The sequence below is a fragment of the Rhinopithecus bieti genome, unplaced genomic scaffold (genome assembly GCF_001698545.2).
Source record: "Rhinopithecus bieti isolate Rb0 unplaced genomic scaffold, ASM169854v2 scaffold_5023, whole genome shotgun sequence".
Lineage (NCBI taxonomy): Eukaryota > Metazoa > Chordata > Mammalia > Primates > Cercopithecidae > Rhinopithecus > Rhinopithecus bieti.
In genome coordinates, this window is record NW_016805223.1 from 2,158,767 (window position 1) to 2,176,035 (window position 17,269).

Consider the following 17,269-nt stretch of genomic DNA (forward strand, 5'->3'; position numbering starts at 1 on the left):
GGCGCCCCTCCCCCAGCCTCGCTGCTGCCTTGTGGTTAGATCGCAGACTGCTGTGCTAGCAATGAGGGAGGCTCCGTGGCCGTGGGACCCTCCGGGCCAGGTGCGGGTATAACCTCCTGGTGTGCCCGTTTGCTTCAAGCGCAGTATTGGGGTGGGAATTACCCAATTTTCCAGGTGTTGTGTGTCTCAGTTCGCCTGGCTAGGAAAAGGGATTCCCTTCCCCATTGCGCTTCCCAGGTGAGGCAATGCCTCGCCCTGTTTCAGCTCTCGCTGGTCGGGCTGCAGCAGCTGACCAGCACTGACTGTCCAGCACTCACCAGTGAGACGACCCCAGTACCTCAGTTGAAAATGCAGAAATCACCGGTATTCTGTGTCGCTCGCGCCGGGAGTTGGAGACTCGAGCTGTTCCTATTTGGCCATCTTGCTCCGCCCCCCTGTCCCACTCTTTCACTCTCTCCATTAAAAATTCCTGGCTGGGCCCTCTCTCTTTTACACTGAAGCTACTAATAGGGAGGTAAGGAGATGTGATGGGTTGAATCATGTCCCCCTCACCCCCGCAAAAGGTATGTTGAAGTCCTAACCTCTACTGTTTCAGAATGTGACCTTGTTTGGAAACAGGATCATTACAGATGTAATTCAATATTATAGGTAGGCCCCAATCCAGTATGACTGATGTCCTTTTCAGAAGATGGCCATGTGAAGATAGAAATACACAACATCATGTGACAATGAAGTCAGAGACTGGAATTACGCAGCTGCAAGACAAGAAATGCTAAAGATCACCAAGAAACCACAAGAAAAAGGCAAGGAAGGATTCTTTCACAGGTTTCAGAGGGAACATGGCCCTGCCAACACCTTGACTTCGAATTTCTAGTCTTCAGATCTGTGAAATGATAAATTTCTATTTTAAGCTATGTACCTTGTGATATTTTTGTTACAGCAGTCCTAGGAAACTAACACAGGAGTCACCCCTAATATAAATGTGTTTGTTTCTGAAACTGCAGGAAAATGAAACAAATGTCTATTTCAAGAAAGCTCTTTATAAGGCAGAAGTGTTTAGTGATAATGATCAAAATATACTTACATAATTCAAAGAATGTGGTTTTCCTAATACTCATTACTAGTCTTATCACTTATTGAAAAATGGGATATATTCTGCTCTGATACGGATTTCATAACTTATTTAAAAGATCAGTGCAATTGGAAATTTTCTAGGTATGCAGGATATAATAATGAATAAGAAAATGTCATTACCCCAAGAAGCTGAATATTAACGGAAATGGTCACTATGCTTCAACACTAAATGTAGTAATTACTACTAACTTTGGACAGATATTTATTATGACACAGAATTATTTATTTATTCCTAGTTTATTTATAAGTTTGCTTTCCAAGGTAGCTGCTGATCAAATGCCTTCTTGGCATTTCTAGAAATGATATTTTTTAATCCTCTGACTTTTTAAATTGAAAGAGTATAGTAATTTAATTGCAATATTAAATATCCCACCATAAATCTTAGACTATCTGGTAATGGTGTTTAAATCTTTAATATGGGCTACATCCACTATATTAATTTTAAGACATGTATATACATTTATATTTGTTGTGTAACTGGCCTTTTGTGGGTTGTATGGTTCTTGTTTATTTGCTTTTTGTTCTGTTTTGTTGTTGTTGTTGTCCTTGTGTGTATAGGTGTGTTAAATGTAGTCAGCTACTTTGTAATCAGTTTTATCTAGCTTAATAAAAAATACATAAGAAGTCCAACGATTGCATGAAATATCACTTCATCAAAGATTTGACAGAACTCACTTGTGAGATGCCTTGACTCAGTTCCTTGTTGAGATAATTCCTTAATATTGTTTCCAAAGTTTTCCACGGTTTTTGATCGAGACTGCCTATCTCTTCTTGGGCCAAATTGACCATTAATATTTTCCAGGAAGAAGTATATATATTAGTAGGATTTTCATATATATTATTAGTGTTTTATTATTTTAAGCATATATCCAGTTATAACTCTTTTCTCATTCTTAAAATTGTATATTTGAGATTTTATAATTTGCCCTGTATTAGCCTTACCCAGAGCTGCTGATCTTCCAGAGAACAAGATCTTAGATTATGCATTACTTCCTATTGTTTCTCTGCGTTCCGATTTATTTATATTTTCTCTTTACTTCTCTTAAATTTTTAGTTTATTTTCTTGCTCATTTATTAGCTTCTCGGATTGGGTATTTACTCAGATTCTTACAACACAGAACAAAATGACAACTAACTTACAGTAGCAAAATCTCTATCATCAACAGACATAATTCTTCCATTAGGTAAGATAATCAAGAATTGACTATAGCATGTCAAATTCATCTGCATTCTGAAATCTAATTCCTAATACAATATTTAATGTTCTATTGAATTACCATTTTAAATATCATTTGTAACAGACCGAAACAAATCCATAACAACAACGAAAGGACATTGACTATTTCTTAGCCTAAAAATCAATTATATTTCACATTGCAGTGAGTGGTGTAGTGAAGAAGTTGAAAGTGAACTCTATACTTATAAAACTAGACAGTGTAAATCACTGAGCATGATTCATCTACTTTGTCTCTGAAAATGTATTATACGTGAAAAGACAAACCAACATCATAATGCAAATCTATTAAACCTGGTCTTAATAATTTCTTGTATGAAATAACAGATTTTAGTAAATTTGACAATATGAATAAAAGGCTAAATACAAGGCTGTACAATAAATGCATGATATCTATTGTTATTAAGAATAGAATTAAGTACTGTTTAAATTTCATATTATGTAACTACTGTCTGTAAGCATGGATTCAAATGATATCAAATGACGTTATAATTAATAGATTTAGAATTAAAAATGCCTTCTGTAGCACTCTCCTTGAAGGCAACTCTTAGCACAGGTGTGCAAATCCAATGATTTTTTTTAACAAAATTCTATACCATGAATTCAGTAAACTCACTAACAGTTACTAAAACCTTATATTCTCTAATATATTTAATTCTAAATATTTTATTTCTCTATGTAAAGGTTATTTTTTTCTAAATTTGAAACATATATATTGAGGCTTTTTTCCCAAACCTTTGGTTTATTTCTGCCTAAAGAAATACCACAATGAGATACCATCTCACGCCAGTTAGAATGACAATCACTAAAAAGTCAGGAAACAACAGATGCTGGAAAGGATATGGAGAAATAGCAACGCTTCTACACTGTTAGTGGAGTGTAAATTAGTTCAACCACTGTGGAAGACAGTGTGGCGATTCCTCAAGGATCTAGAACCAGAAATATCATTTGACCCATTACTAGGTATATACCCAAAGGATTATAAATCATTCTACTATAAAGACACATGTGCAAGTATGTTTACTGCAGCAGTATTCACAATAGCAAAGACTTGGAACAATCCCAAATGCCCAACAATTATAAACTGGATAAAGAAAATGTGGCACATATACACTACAGAATACTATGCAGTCATAAAAAAGGATGAGTTCATGTCCTTCACAGGGACATGGATGAAGCTGGAAACCATAATTCATAGCAAACTAACACTGGAACAGAAAACCAAATACCACATGTTCTCACTCATAAGTGGGAGTTGAACTATGAGAACACATGGACACAGGGAGGGGAATATCACACACTGGGGCCTGTTGGGTGTTGGGGGCTAGGGGAGGGATAGCATTAGCAGAAATACCTAATGTAGATGACAGGTTGATGGGTTCAGCAAACCACCATGGTACATGTATACCTATGTAACAAACCTGCACGTTCTGCACATATATGCCAGAACTTAAAGTATAATAAAAATATATTTAAAAAAGAAATACAAGTGTTGCACAGATACAAAGTCAGAATGTCTTAGGTTCATATATTGGCTCCTCTGTTTACTTTCTGTGTAACCTCAGACACACTACCTCTGAGTCTCAGTTTCCTTGTGTTATAGGCTTCCTTTGAAGAAAAACTATGGTAACGTATGTAAAGAACTAAGAAGAACATTTAGCACACAGAGGTAATTGAAGCTACTGCTACTAAAGAAAAAAAATTAAAATTATCCCATCATTTTACAAACATGGAATATAACTCTTTGTGTGTACCTCTTGGATATAACTTGATTTCATTCCTGAAAAATGCTGTCCTCAAATATTTATGATCTTATAAGGTAATGTTCCTTAAATTTCAGATATAAATCTACATAACTCATACTATTGCTTACTTTATATTTTCCAAGATCATTCCTATTTTTCCTCTATCTTTACCTATAACAATATTCATATGTGCTACTTAGATGTAGTACATATGTTACTATATATATATATTACATATATTACATTGAGTAATAAATGTACATGTATTACGCTGAGGGCCTAACAGAAGCTTACAATTCCCAAAACCTTCTAAAATGTATGAACAAATGTAGGTATTCCACGCCAATTAACACAAATGGTTTGTTCTATGCCTCTGTCATAAACATCTTTAAAAGACATAACTGTAACTGATGAAAGGACAAGTGATTAATGCATGCTACTATCTCAAAGAGGTATTATCACGTTATATGTCCTAGAAAGACTGAGAAAAGCAATTTCCTTCTCTTTTAGGAGTTAAGATAGAACAAGGAGTAACTTCCGTACACCAGAGAAAATTATGTATATCTCAAAACTAAAATTTGCTCTTTAACAGTCTCTAAACTTTCTATGAGAAAACTTTTCTTTTTTCTACCTATGCAAATAAGTAGAAAAAATGTTTGTTCCTATAAATATGATACCAAACTTATTTATAATATTATATATTGCAAAAGTGCATTTTTTAAAATATTTGATTTAAAATCATTGAAAATTTACCTATTGTAAAATAGAATTATTGATATCAGAATTCTGTCAAAGCCAATACTTTCAAATCATTGCCAGTATTTCTTGTGGAATTTAAGCTTCTCCATTTAGGGTGACAGATAAGTGTGGCTTAAAGACCCAACATATTAGTAAAAAATATTGTGGAACTATATTTGGCACTTATGACATAACCCATTTCCAACAATTAGGGGGAAAAACTGATCTTGCCAATAACCACTTTTCCAGCAAAGACTTTTCACTAGGGTTTGGGAAGGTCAATTCATATGCTGGCATGATTTACATATGCATCCAGAGACAGACAAAGTCTTAAGATATAATTTTAAAATTGCATGTCAAGTGAAATTTTCTAATTGAATACATTTCTCTTCTCAGTAAAGAATAAACCTGGATAAATGCTTTGAATCCTTGTCCAACAGGTATCGCAAAGAGGTGGGCAGCATTTTAACCATGGACTATGGATAAGACAGAGAGAAATATTTCAATGAAGAGGTGTTGGTTGTTCAGCTTACTTTTCTTCCAAAAATGTATGAAGGATGGGAGCCAGAAAAGCAATAACCCATACTGCAAGGCAAGAGGCCCCTCTGACATCACTTTCAGATGCAAAAAGTGTAAAGAACATATGTATGAATATATTAAACTCATAGGGTTCTTTTTCATAAAATACAAATAATATTAATAAAAATATAGCAAAATAACACTATTTAGATGAAGAGGACTTAAGCCTTTGTAGGAGTACCTAGATATATATTTTCATTCAAGAAAAGAAACAGATACAAATTGAAATTAGTTCAGCAAAGAAGATGGTAAGACACATGGTGAAACAAGACACAGAAGAGAGTAGGTAGAAGGAACAGTATACTGGAGCAGGTGTGCTTCATGTGAAAGAATTCCAGGTGACAAAGAGAAAATTACATACTGTGCAAGCCAACACAAAACATATCTGCTGACCTAATTCAGACCACAGGCCGCTAGATTGGGATCCCAGTATTAAAGCCTACGAGGTTAAAAACAACGGCAACGTATGAACAAAAAATTAAAGCAGAGCTTATCCTGTCTGCTTTCCCTTAAATATCTAGATTTTTTTTTTTTATTTTTAGTTACATTTTATTTTAAAGTATCTGTGCCTTTAGACTTAGCCAACACAAAAGATTCAGGTAACCAGAGCATAAATACATATTTTAAAAGTTTACAGATTAGCTTGATGCTGTCAATATCACACAGCATTCATTAAACTCAAGCAGCAAGCATCTTATTTTTCCTAGGATCAGTCATCTTACTATAGAGAACTGGTCTGCCTCCATTCCATTCCAACTCTGGAAGTGCTGTCAATGGAAGTGACTCATTGCCCCTCCCACATCACTCAGTGTTTCAACCAAGAGAGGGCACAGGACTGCAGGAGGGTCAGTCCAACAACTTTTTCCGGGATTAACACAGACCCTGAGACAAAACAGTCCTCTTTCCTTCTGAGATTGAGAAGAATAAGGATGCCATCTATATCCACAAAGGCACAGGAGTCATCTTTCCCATTGTTATAGAGTACCACAGAAAATGGAGCAAACCCAGAAGAAACCAGAGCCACAAAATGGAGAAACATTCCTGAAACACAATCAGGCACTAGATCTAACTAGGCCTGCATCTAGTAAATCCAGGAATTTCCAGTTAGGGGAGTTTATGCATTCTCTGGTGTGTTCAGGCAAGCTTAAACTGGATTTCTGTTACTTATAAACAAAATGTTCTCATAAATATAAGAGACAAAGAAGATACTTGAGTTTGTTTTGCATTTATCTACTCACATCTCATTGTACCAGCTAGGACTGTCCACTCAATGAACAAAACCAGTTTTTCCCCTAGGGATTTTTCTAACCCAACATATAATAATATCCTAAATTATCCCAACCTCACTGATAATCATCAGTGCCTACGAAGAGGAAAACAAAAAAGAACCATGACCTTACTCACTCACTTTTCTAGTGTAGCACATATTCTATATATACTTTGATATGGCAATTTTTTTTAATGGAAGACAAAATCTATCAATAATCAAGGCTGGGCACAGTGGTTCACACCTATAATCCCAGCACTTTGTGGGGTAAGGCAAGAGAACTGCTTCAGGCCAGGAGTTAGGCACCAGTCTGGGCAATATAGTGAGTCCCCATCTCTACAAAAAAATTTAAAAATTAGCCATGCATGGTGACAAGCACCTGCAGTCTTAGCTCTTTGGGAGGCTGAGGCAGAAGGACTGCTTGAGCTCAGGAGTTTGAGGCTGCAGCAAGCTATGACAGTGTCTCTGAACTCTAGCCCAGGCCACAGAGTGAAATACTATCTCAAAAAATTAATAATGCTAATAATCAACACATGATTTACATAACTCTTATACGTAATAGGCTTATTTTATGAACTCATCTAAGTATTAATTGAACAAGCATTTTAAGAACTAAAAAATATTTAAACCAATGTTTATGTAACATGGCATACCACTTCCAAAAAATTCAGGCGTAACATATAAGTACACATGAATATTGATGATGTGGTCCAAAACAAAGAAATCACAACCACTATCCACCTAATAGTCTCAGAAGCATGATTAACAAAAAGACCATTTCAGTACAAGAGCTATCATCATCTCCATTTCCCGCAGTTAAATCAATAGTCCCTCTTACTGCAGGTTTCAAAGATGAACCAAACCAGAGAAAGCAAGGCATACTCACAAATTATAAAGCATGTCAGCCATGTTGCTGCGGTAATACAAAGCATTTCTATAGGCGCTTTCAGCTTCTGAAATTTTGCTCTGACTCTTCAGAACATTTCCAAGGTTACCCCATGCTGCCAAGAAGAAAAAGAAATTCTCAGACTGAACATCAATCCAATTATACATGACATAATATCAGGCCATCAGGAAGTAGTACCACAGGGAGAGAAAACCATCCTAAAACATTTTTAAGAAAGAAAATTTATTTCCTTTATATTCTAACATTTCATCAAGCCAGGAGATTAAATATAATCAAAGTCCTAAAAAGTTAAAGTAATTATTATGTCTCAAAGCAGATATACATATACAGTTCATCATAAGGCCAAGAACAATGTTATCTTAAGATCACCTACAAAGGCTTCATGCTCTTCCAGATTTCAGTAGGGGTCTTCATGGTCTGAAATTATTGTATACTTACTGGGCCAGAAACTGCAAGAAATGATCTTAAAATAAACAAATATTTCATTCAAGTATGAAAAAACTGATAAATGGCATAGAAGATCTGGAGATGAAAAGCAAAAAAAACTAAACAAGATCAAAGCTATAAAGAAGCTTACCAGGCATCAGAATACATCAATAAAACATTATAGATATAATGTTCTTTTGTACTCTTTCTTCTTATGAGCTCACTTCCCTGAAAATAGCTATTTCTACACTTAATCATGTTGAAAATTAAATATATTTTCTGTGTACCCTCTTTGTTCTCCCCAAATAATAGTAATTTTTCAAAATTAAAAATAACAAAAGGCACAGCACCAATAATTGCCCCCATAGTACGGCTCTCCAATGAACTTTGCCCTCAAACTTGGCTGCTTCTCTTGCCTTCTTACTTCTCCACAAGGAGATGGGGTATTGAGTCCTGAAAGCAGAGTCCCCCAGCAAATGATAGAGATGAGAAGAAGGGTCATGTGTGTTGATATATTTACTTGGGTGACTACTGATTGTACCTGAAAAATGAAAGGGTTTTGAGTTATTAATTTTAATGTAAAAAAGAGTACAGAATCTTTCAATCTCAGATTTGCCTGTGTGCCTCTAAGAAATTTAAAACTCCTGTGCTTCAGTTTACTTTATCTGTAAACTGGGAAAATAGTGTCTCATCTGTTTCATGATGAAGATGAAGTGTGTTAATATACACAAGCTGTTTAAGGCAGTGTCTGAGGTTGGGCACGATGGCTTGCACCTGTACTAGCACTTGGGGAGGCCGATGAGGCGAGCGGATTGTTTGGGCTCAGGAAGAGTTTGAGACCAGTCTGGGCAACATGGTGAAACCCCATCTCAACAAAAAATACAGAAATTAGCTTGGCATATTAGCACATGCCTGCAGTCCCAGCTACTTGGGAGGCTGAGATGTAATGAATGCTTGAGCCCACAGAGTCGAGCCCATAGAGTCGAGGCTACAGTGAGACATGATCACGCCACTGCACTCAAGCCTGGACGACAGAGTGAGACCCTCTCTCAAAAAAATAAAACAAAACAAAATAAAAAAAACAAAGACAGTGCCTGAAACATGGTAAACACTCAATAAATATTGCTATTATCATTAATATTATTGTGGTTGATACTCTTTACAATTTACAGTAGTTAAGCATTTCTTACAAAAATAACATTAAATACAATGCACTTTATGGCCTTATGTTATCTACAGAGAATACTAATCCTTCAGTTTGCAATGTCATATACCTTCTTTGCTTCCAATGGAAAACAGGGGAAAGGCACTGAACTCACAATTATGCAATAGCTAATAGTGCCATATACCATGCCACACACTTGACATATATCATCTCACCGAGCTCTCAACACAGTTCCTAAGTGCCCATTCCCCAGATGAGGAGACAGAGGCACTAAAGAATTTGTTTGTTTGTTTGTTTGTTTATTTATTTATTTATTTATTTATTTATTTGAGACAGAGTCTTGCTCATCACCCAGGCTGGAGTACAGTGGCGCCATCTCGGCTCACTGCAACCTCCTCCTCCCGGGTTCATGCCATTCTCCTGCCTCAGCCTCCTGAGTAGCTGGGACTACCAGCGCCACCACCACACCTGGCTAATTTTTTGTATTTTAAGTAGAGACGGTGTTTCACCGTGTTAGCCAGGATGGTCTCGATCTCCTGACCTCCTGATCTGCCAGCCTCGGCCTCCTACAGTGCTGGGATTACAGGCAAGAGCCACCACGCCCGGAGGCGCTAAAGAATTTGTAAAGTTAATACTGAAGTGTTAGAGCAAAAACTCTAATCTGACACTGGCTGTTTGCAAACTTTTTCTCCCCTGACCTAACATTTTCATACCACATTTCATCTTTCACTGCAAACCAACATTCACATACCAACATTCACATAGGCCTCGGCATTATGAGTCCATAGAAAATTGTATCCTTTAAATTAAGAGACAAAATAGTGTAAAGTATTGTCAAATTAAACTACTAAATGAAAAGAAAATAAAAAGTAGGAAAACAGTAAAATAAATTATAATTGTCTTCAAACATAATAGGCATAATACCATACGTATTCTATACCACAAATTAATAAGATACGCCTCTATGGAAATTTTTAATCATTAGGCAATGTTAAAACCCCTATTCCTCCCAAAGTTCTGCTCTGATTGTGTGATTAGTAAAACAGAATATATTGACATTGGAATCTCTCTGAGAAATGCATTCAAATGTTAACTGAAACACCAGGAAATCCTCATTATAATGGTATCCCATTTTGTTAGTAGTCCTAGATCATAGATGATTTAAAAAACTAATACAAAGACATACCTTTGAATATTTTAAGACATACTTCCAGCGAAAGAAACTGATTTCTTTAGATACTTACATCTCAAATAAATAATAAACTAATAAGTGCTTCTCTTGTTGACAACAGACATATACAGGAATATCGTGGAGATGTTATGGGTGTAGGTCCAGACCACCAAAATAAAGTGAGTATCACAATGAAGTGAGTCACATTTTTTTTTGGTTTTCTAGTGCATATAAAAGTTGTATTTACACAATAATATTGTCTAATAAGTGTGCAATAGCATGATGTCTAAAAAACAATGACATATCTTAATTAAAAAATACTTTATTGCTAAAAAATGCTAACAATAATCTGAGCCCTTGGTGAATCTTAATCTTTGGTCTGGTGGAGGGTCTTGCCTTAACACTGATGGCTGCTGACTGGTAAGGGTGATGGTTGCTGAAGGCTGGAGTGGCTGTGACAATTTCTTAAAATAAGACAAAATAAAGTCTAGCATATCAATTAACTCTTCCTTTCATGAAAGACTTCTCTGGAGCAGGTGATGCTATCTGATGCATTTTATCCACAATAGAACTTCTTTCAGAGTTAGTCTCAATCCTTTCAAACCCTGCAACTGCTTTATCAACTAAGATTATATAGTATTCTAGGTGCTTTGTTGTCATTTCAGCAATGTTCACAGCACGGTCACCAGGAGTAGACTGCACCTCAAGAAACCACTTTCTTTGCTCATCCATAAGAAGCAACTCCTCATCTGTAAATATGTTATCATGAGATTGTAGCAATTCAGTAACATCTTTAGGCTCACTTCTAATTCCAGTTTTCTTGCTCTCTCCACGACCTCTGTAGTTCCTTCCTCCACTGCAGTCTTGAGCCCCTCAAAGGTATCTGCAAGGCCTGGAATCAGCTTCTTCCAAATTCCTCCTAATGCTGATATTCTGACCTCATTCCATGAATCATAAATGTTCTGAATGGCATCTAGAATGGCAAATCCTTTCCAGAAGTTTTCCATTTACTTTACCCAGACTCATCCGGGGAATCACTGTCTAAGGAAGCTACAACCTTATGAAAAGTTACTTCTTAAATTAGAAGATTTGAAAGTCAAAATAATTCCTTGATCCATGGGCTATGGAACAAATACTGTGTTACTATGCATGAAAACAGCATTAATCTCCTTGTGTATCTCTGTCCGAGTTCTTGGGTGACCAGGTGCACCGGCAGTGAGCAATAATCTTTTGAAAAGAATTTCTTTCTGAGCAGTAGGACTCAACATTGAGCTTAATATATTCAGTAAGTCATGCTGTAAACAAATCTGTTGTCATCTAGGAAATACAGTTCTACTTACAGAGCATAAGCAGAATAGATTTAGCATCATTCTTAAGGGCCCTAGGATTTTTTGAATGTTAATTGACCAATGGCTTCCACTTAAGGTTACCAGTTGTATTAGCCCATAAAAATAACAGTCAGCCTGTCCTTTGAAAATATGAAGCCAGGCGCTAACATCTAGGTAGGAAAGTCTTATATAGTATATTCTTCCAATAGAAATCTGTTTTATATACACTGAAAACCTATTGTTTAGTTGTAGCCACATTAATCAATTATCTTAGCTATATTTTCTGCATAATTTGCTGCTTTTCCATCAGTACTTACCACTTCACCTTGTACTTATATGTTATGGAGCTGGCTTCTTTCCTTCAACCTAATGAACCAATCTCTGTTAGCTTCAAACTTTTCTGCCACAGCTTCCTCACTTCTCTCAGCCTTCATATAATTGAAGAGAGTTAAGGACCTTGTTCTGGATTAGGTTTTGGCCTAATGGAATGTTATGGCTGGTTTGATCTTTTATCCAGGCCAATAAAACTTTCCACCAGCCAGGCGCAGTGGCTAACACCTGTAATCCCAGCACTTTGAGAGGCCGAGGCGGGCGGATCACGAGGTCAGGAGATTGAGACCATCTTGGCTAACATGGTGAAACCCCGCCTCTACTAAAAATACAAAACAATTAGCCGGGTGTGGTGGTGGGCGCCTGTAGTCCCAGCTACTGGGGAGGCTGAGGCAGGAGAATGGCGTGAACCTGGGAGGCTAAGCTTGCAGCGAGCAGAGATGGAGCCACTGCACTCCAGCCTGGGCGGCAGGGCAAGACTCCATCTCTAAATAAATAAATAAATAAAATGAAAATTAGCCTAATTTCATTATTTTTATGTCTCAAAGAATAGGGTTGCCCATGGAAAGGGAGAGAAATTGGGGAAGGGTTGATCAATGAAACAGAACATGTACAACATTTATTAAGTATACCATTTGATATGGGCACAGTCACAATATTAACAACATACATAACAGATAACCATAACAGATATAATAATAAAAAAATTAATATATTGTGAGAATTGCCAAAATATGACAGAGACATGAAGTCAGCACTTGCTGTTGGAAAAATGGCACTGACAGACTTGGTTTATGTAGTTGCCACATTCAATTTGTTAAAAAAAAATGCAATATCTGAGAAGCACAATAAAGTGAAATACAAGAAAATGAGGTATGCCTGTCATTATATCTAGAATATATGTTCACTCATTTGGTTGACTGTTCATTTATCCACTCATTAATGTATTAAATATTCATTCATTCATTAGATATTTGTTAAGCATCTATTTGGTGCCAGGAACTTCATTGGGAGCTGGACACTCAGTACTGTTCAAAATAGTCAATGCCCACCCATGTGAGCTTATGTTGGAAGTGGGGGATGGAGGTAGTGGAGGGAGGGTGGGATCCATACAATAAAATAATTGAATTAACTTCAGATAGTGATAAGTGTAATAAATAATGTAAAATAAAATAATGTGATACGGATGAGGCTAATTTAGGTAAGGATATCACAGATTTAGGAAAATAGGTATGATCTCTAAGAACTAAAGGATAAGGAGCAAGTCTGGCAACGACTGCTGATGCCACATAAGGAAAATACAGTCAAGGATCTAAGGCAAGAATGAACTTGATGTTTCCCAGGAACACCACCAGTCAGGTGAGTGGCTGCAAAATGAGAGGGAAAGTCAAGATGAAGTCACAGAGATAGGCAAGGGTCCAATCACATAGGCTTTCACGTGCCACGATAAGAAGCCTGGGGGTTATTTTATTTGCGATATTTGGGGGGAAATATTCAGTGAGAGATTTTGTGATTTGAGTCTCATTTTCAAAAGGTCTCTTGACTCCTCCGTGGAGAAAGTACTCATTGTAAGAGAACTAAAGGAGCAACGGGGAGACTGGTTGGAAGGCAACTGCAGTAATCTAGACATCAAAATTACAGTGGTTTCCAACAGGATAGATGAGCAGCAGAGATGGCTATTGCAAAGTGAGAAAACAACTTAGAAAGTAAAAATCATCAACAAGGTTAAATGAGGCAAAGTCACAATCTGAAATTAGGTTTCCTGCTTTTTATACAAATGAAAATCTCTTATATTTCTTAAGATTAAGTAATTGCCCTAGATGCCTGCAAAAATCTTGTTTTCCTGTTGTACACACACATATCATACACAATTATCAGCTTCAGACAAGGTTACTCTGATAAAGCAAAACAAATAAAGACCCCCTCAGGAAAAGGTCACTGTATAACCCACAAACTACCAAACATCCTCCTCTCTTGCTATATGAATGATTTCTTTATCCAGACATAGAATTGTCCCGGTATCCAATCAAAATAAAGCCCTCACTTCCTTAGACTGTATTCCAAATCACCCAACCAAAGTCAAAATCCTATAATAGGATATATAATGAGATGCCCCAGAGTTCTCCATGATGTAGCTGTTCTCTCTCAGTGTGAGAAATAGTTAAGCCAACTTTTACTTCAGGTGTGGCGCTAGTGGTCTTTGGCTGAAGAGAATTGACAGAGGATTTCATCATACTCAAATATAAAAACGATTCGTTCTCAAATCCTATCTTCCTTAAATTATTGATCCACGACGCTGTGTTGATCAAAATAGATTTTAGTTTTCTGAAGAGCTGCCATAACTCTTCATAGCTGACTCTATGAGTTACTTCTTTAAGAAATTTGATCATATTAACCCACTCAACTTTTAATTATCATGTCAATTTTTAAATTTAACCTTTCTGACTATCTGCGAAGTATGCAACCAAATCCTAAAAGAAATGGGGGAATATTCAACTCATGGATGGGCAATTTAAACTAACATTATAAAGATGTCAGTTCTCCAAATAAATCTATGAATCATGTAATCCAATCAATATTTTAGCATCATTTATTAAGAAACTAAAAACTATATTTTTCATATATATAAGAGAATAAGTGAAAACTGATTTGTATACCATATTCATGAAATACAAAGATAAATTCCAGATAGCTTAAAAGTTAAATGTGAAAAGTAAAGCTATCAAAAAACTATATAGAAGAATATATCTATGGAATGGAAAATAACTTTTTAAAAAGAGCCCCAAATATAATTTGAAATGTAAAAAAAAAAATAAATAATAATAATGGATTTGGGTATTTCAAAAAGGACTTCTATTTAATGAAGAATATTATGAACAAGTTAAAATGCATAATATGCTGGGAGAAGATATTTCAAACATCTAAACAAAGAAGTGTCTGTACTTGAAAACTAGAAGGAACTCCTGCAAAGTAACAATAAAAAAAATAAGAAAAAGAATAGGGGAAAAATAGACAAAGGACATGAATAGGATTGTACAAAAAGGAAAACCAAAATGAATACCAGACATTTAAACTAATACTTAAATTTCTTAATAACCCCCCTGAAATGCAAATTATAACAACCAGATATCTTTTATACCTAGACTGGCAAAATAATAGAAAAATGGATAAGGTCAACTACTGGTAGGGATGTTGGGGAAGACTCCTGTGCACAGCTGGTGGCAGTGTGGCCTGGGGCAGACATTCTGTTATGCCCTCTGACAGTACTCAGTCAAATCAACAAATGTAAGTGACTAAGTCAAAAAGGACCTCTGTCTAGCAATCCCACTCCCACATAAATTCTCACCTAAGAAAGCATGTAAGAGAATGTTTAAATTCAACTGCCTTAGTGTTGGCTGACAGTGGGTAGTAACAATAGGTCCATCATGGGAGAACAATGTGGGACACTCACTTTCCACACTCCTATGCAGCATTAGGACCAATTAACACCACATCAGTACTGCTACATGAATGGACCATAACTGCCTACAAATAATTTTTTAAAAGGAATGCAATGTCCTAACAAAGATAAATGTTAAAAATTGATTCATGCCCAAAATATCACTATGTATTTAACATAGTGTATATTACAATTAAATCAAAGGTATATTATAAATCAAATACATTACATACAAATCAAATATGTTAGATCAGCTGTCTATGCTGCAAAGAGAAAATTAAGAATACAGATAAAAGGGGATTAATACATGAATAAAATAAAGGAAACTTGCAGGGATTAACCTGAAAACTACAGTGAAGGGAAAAAGAGAAAGAGAAGGAAAAGGAAGGGAGGAAAGGAAAGGAAACAAAGGAAAGGAAACAAAATAAAATTAAGGTCACACACCATCTTCTTTTAAAATAGAGATGGAGTTATGCTATATCCTACTTAAGGAATAAAAGGTTGTAACATCCACTAAACCTTTTTTTAAGAAAGATAATTCAAAACAGATGTTTGGGATTATCTTCAAATTTTCACTTTGGTACTTATTCTTTGGGCCACTCAAAGACCTTGGTATTTTCATTAACATTTAATATAATGTGCATTTTTTACATGTTTAAGCCTGTATGTTTTATTGGTATATTCATTTCATATAATCTTTTAAAAGTGCAGTTTTATTGAAATGAAATTCTCAAAGTTCTTTCAATGAAGTGTGATGAAGTGTAAATAATAGTTACAAATGCTTTAAAAGTCCACATTTGTTTTTTCCTGTTGCCCAGGCTGGAGTGCAGTGGCATGATCATGGCTCACTGTAGCCTCAACCTCTTGGGCTTGAGCAATCCTCCTACCTCAGCCTCCCGAGTAGCTGGGACTACAAATGTGCACCACCATGCCTGGCCATTTTTTTTCTAATTTTAATTTTTGTAGAGGTAGGTCTCACCATGTTGCCCAGGCTGCTCAAAAACTCCTGGACTCAAGTGATCCTCCCACCCTGGCATTGCAAAGTGCTGGGATTACAGGCATAAGTCACCGCACCCAGCCAAAAAGTTCACATTTTAATAAAGGATATGTACACATGAATGCAAATCACACTTTCAACTCTGGATATAATAAAGGATTTATCTGAAGTTCAAAAAATATAGTTGTTGTTCCAAAATCCCAATCTAATTTTGAGAAGTTTTTTTCCCAATGAAGTTTCCAAATATTCAGAGTATTCATTTCATTCCTGTTTTAAACAAAATAAACTTCATATGAAACTGCTCTAACTTGGATGGACTACTGCCCCATCTCAAGGGCCTGCCTTGTAGCATTGTGACAGCATAAAGAGAGCAAAAGAATGGGAAGTGGAGAAGAGGAGATGAAGAAGAAATTTTAAAAATTATAATAAAAATAACAATAATAATAGTGTTTACATTTATTTAAAGATTCTACATCCTTGGTAGCCTCTTCAATTCATTTAACCTAATAAAAACATTTGGGGTCTATAGTATTACTAGCCCTATTTCACAGATGAGAAAACTGAGGTTAAGCCTCCTAAGTAGCAGACTCAATGACAAGGGAGATTCAGATATGTATCCAGGCATCGAAATGTGATCAGAGGCAAGGCTATTTCACCCTCTCAATATTGAGTTTGAGTACAAGGTAGAATATCATAACATGGTACTTAATATGTTTCATATATTTTAATTTAGGGTCTACAGCATAAATATGAAAACAATTTATCCAAATGAGTTATCCTCTCAGAACTGCTGGGGGGGGGGGGGGGGG

General features: G+C 36.0%; 1 protein-coding gene across 6 annotated transcripts in view; it reads right to left on the minus strand.

Moving 5' to 3' along the window:
• Nucleotides 1–17,269, minus strand: part of TMTC2 (transmembrane O-mannosyltransferase targeting cadherins 2) — a 466,566-nt gene that overhangs the window by 209,060 nt on the left and 240,237 nt on the right. For all 6 annotated transcript variants that reach the window (XM_017871703.1, XM_017871700.1, XM_017871704.1 and 3 more), the window contains one exon: nucleotides 7,584–7,698. In XM_017871703.1, the coding sequence (XP_017727192.1) occupies nucleotides 7,584–7,698 (115 nt within the window). The remainder of the gene's footprint in view (nucleotides 1–7,583; nucleotides 7,699–17,269) is intronic.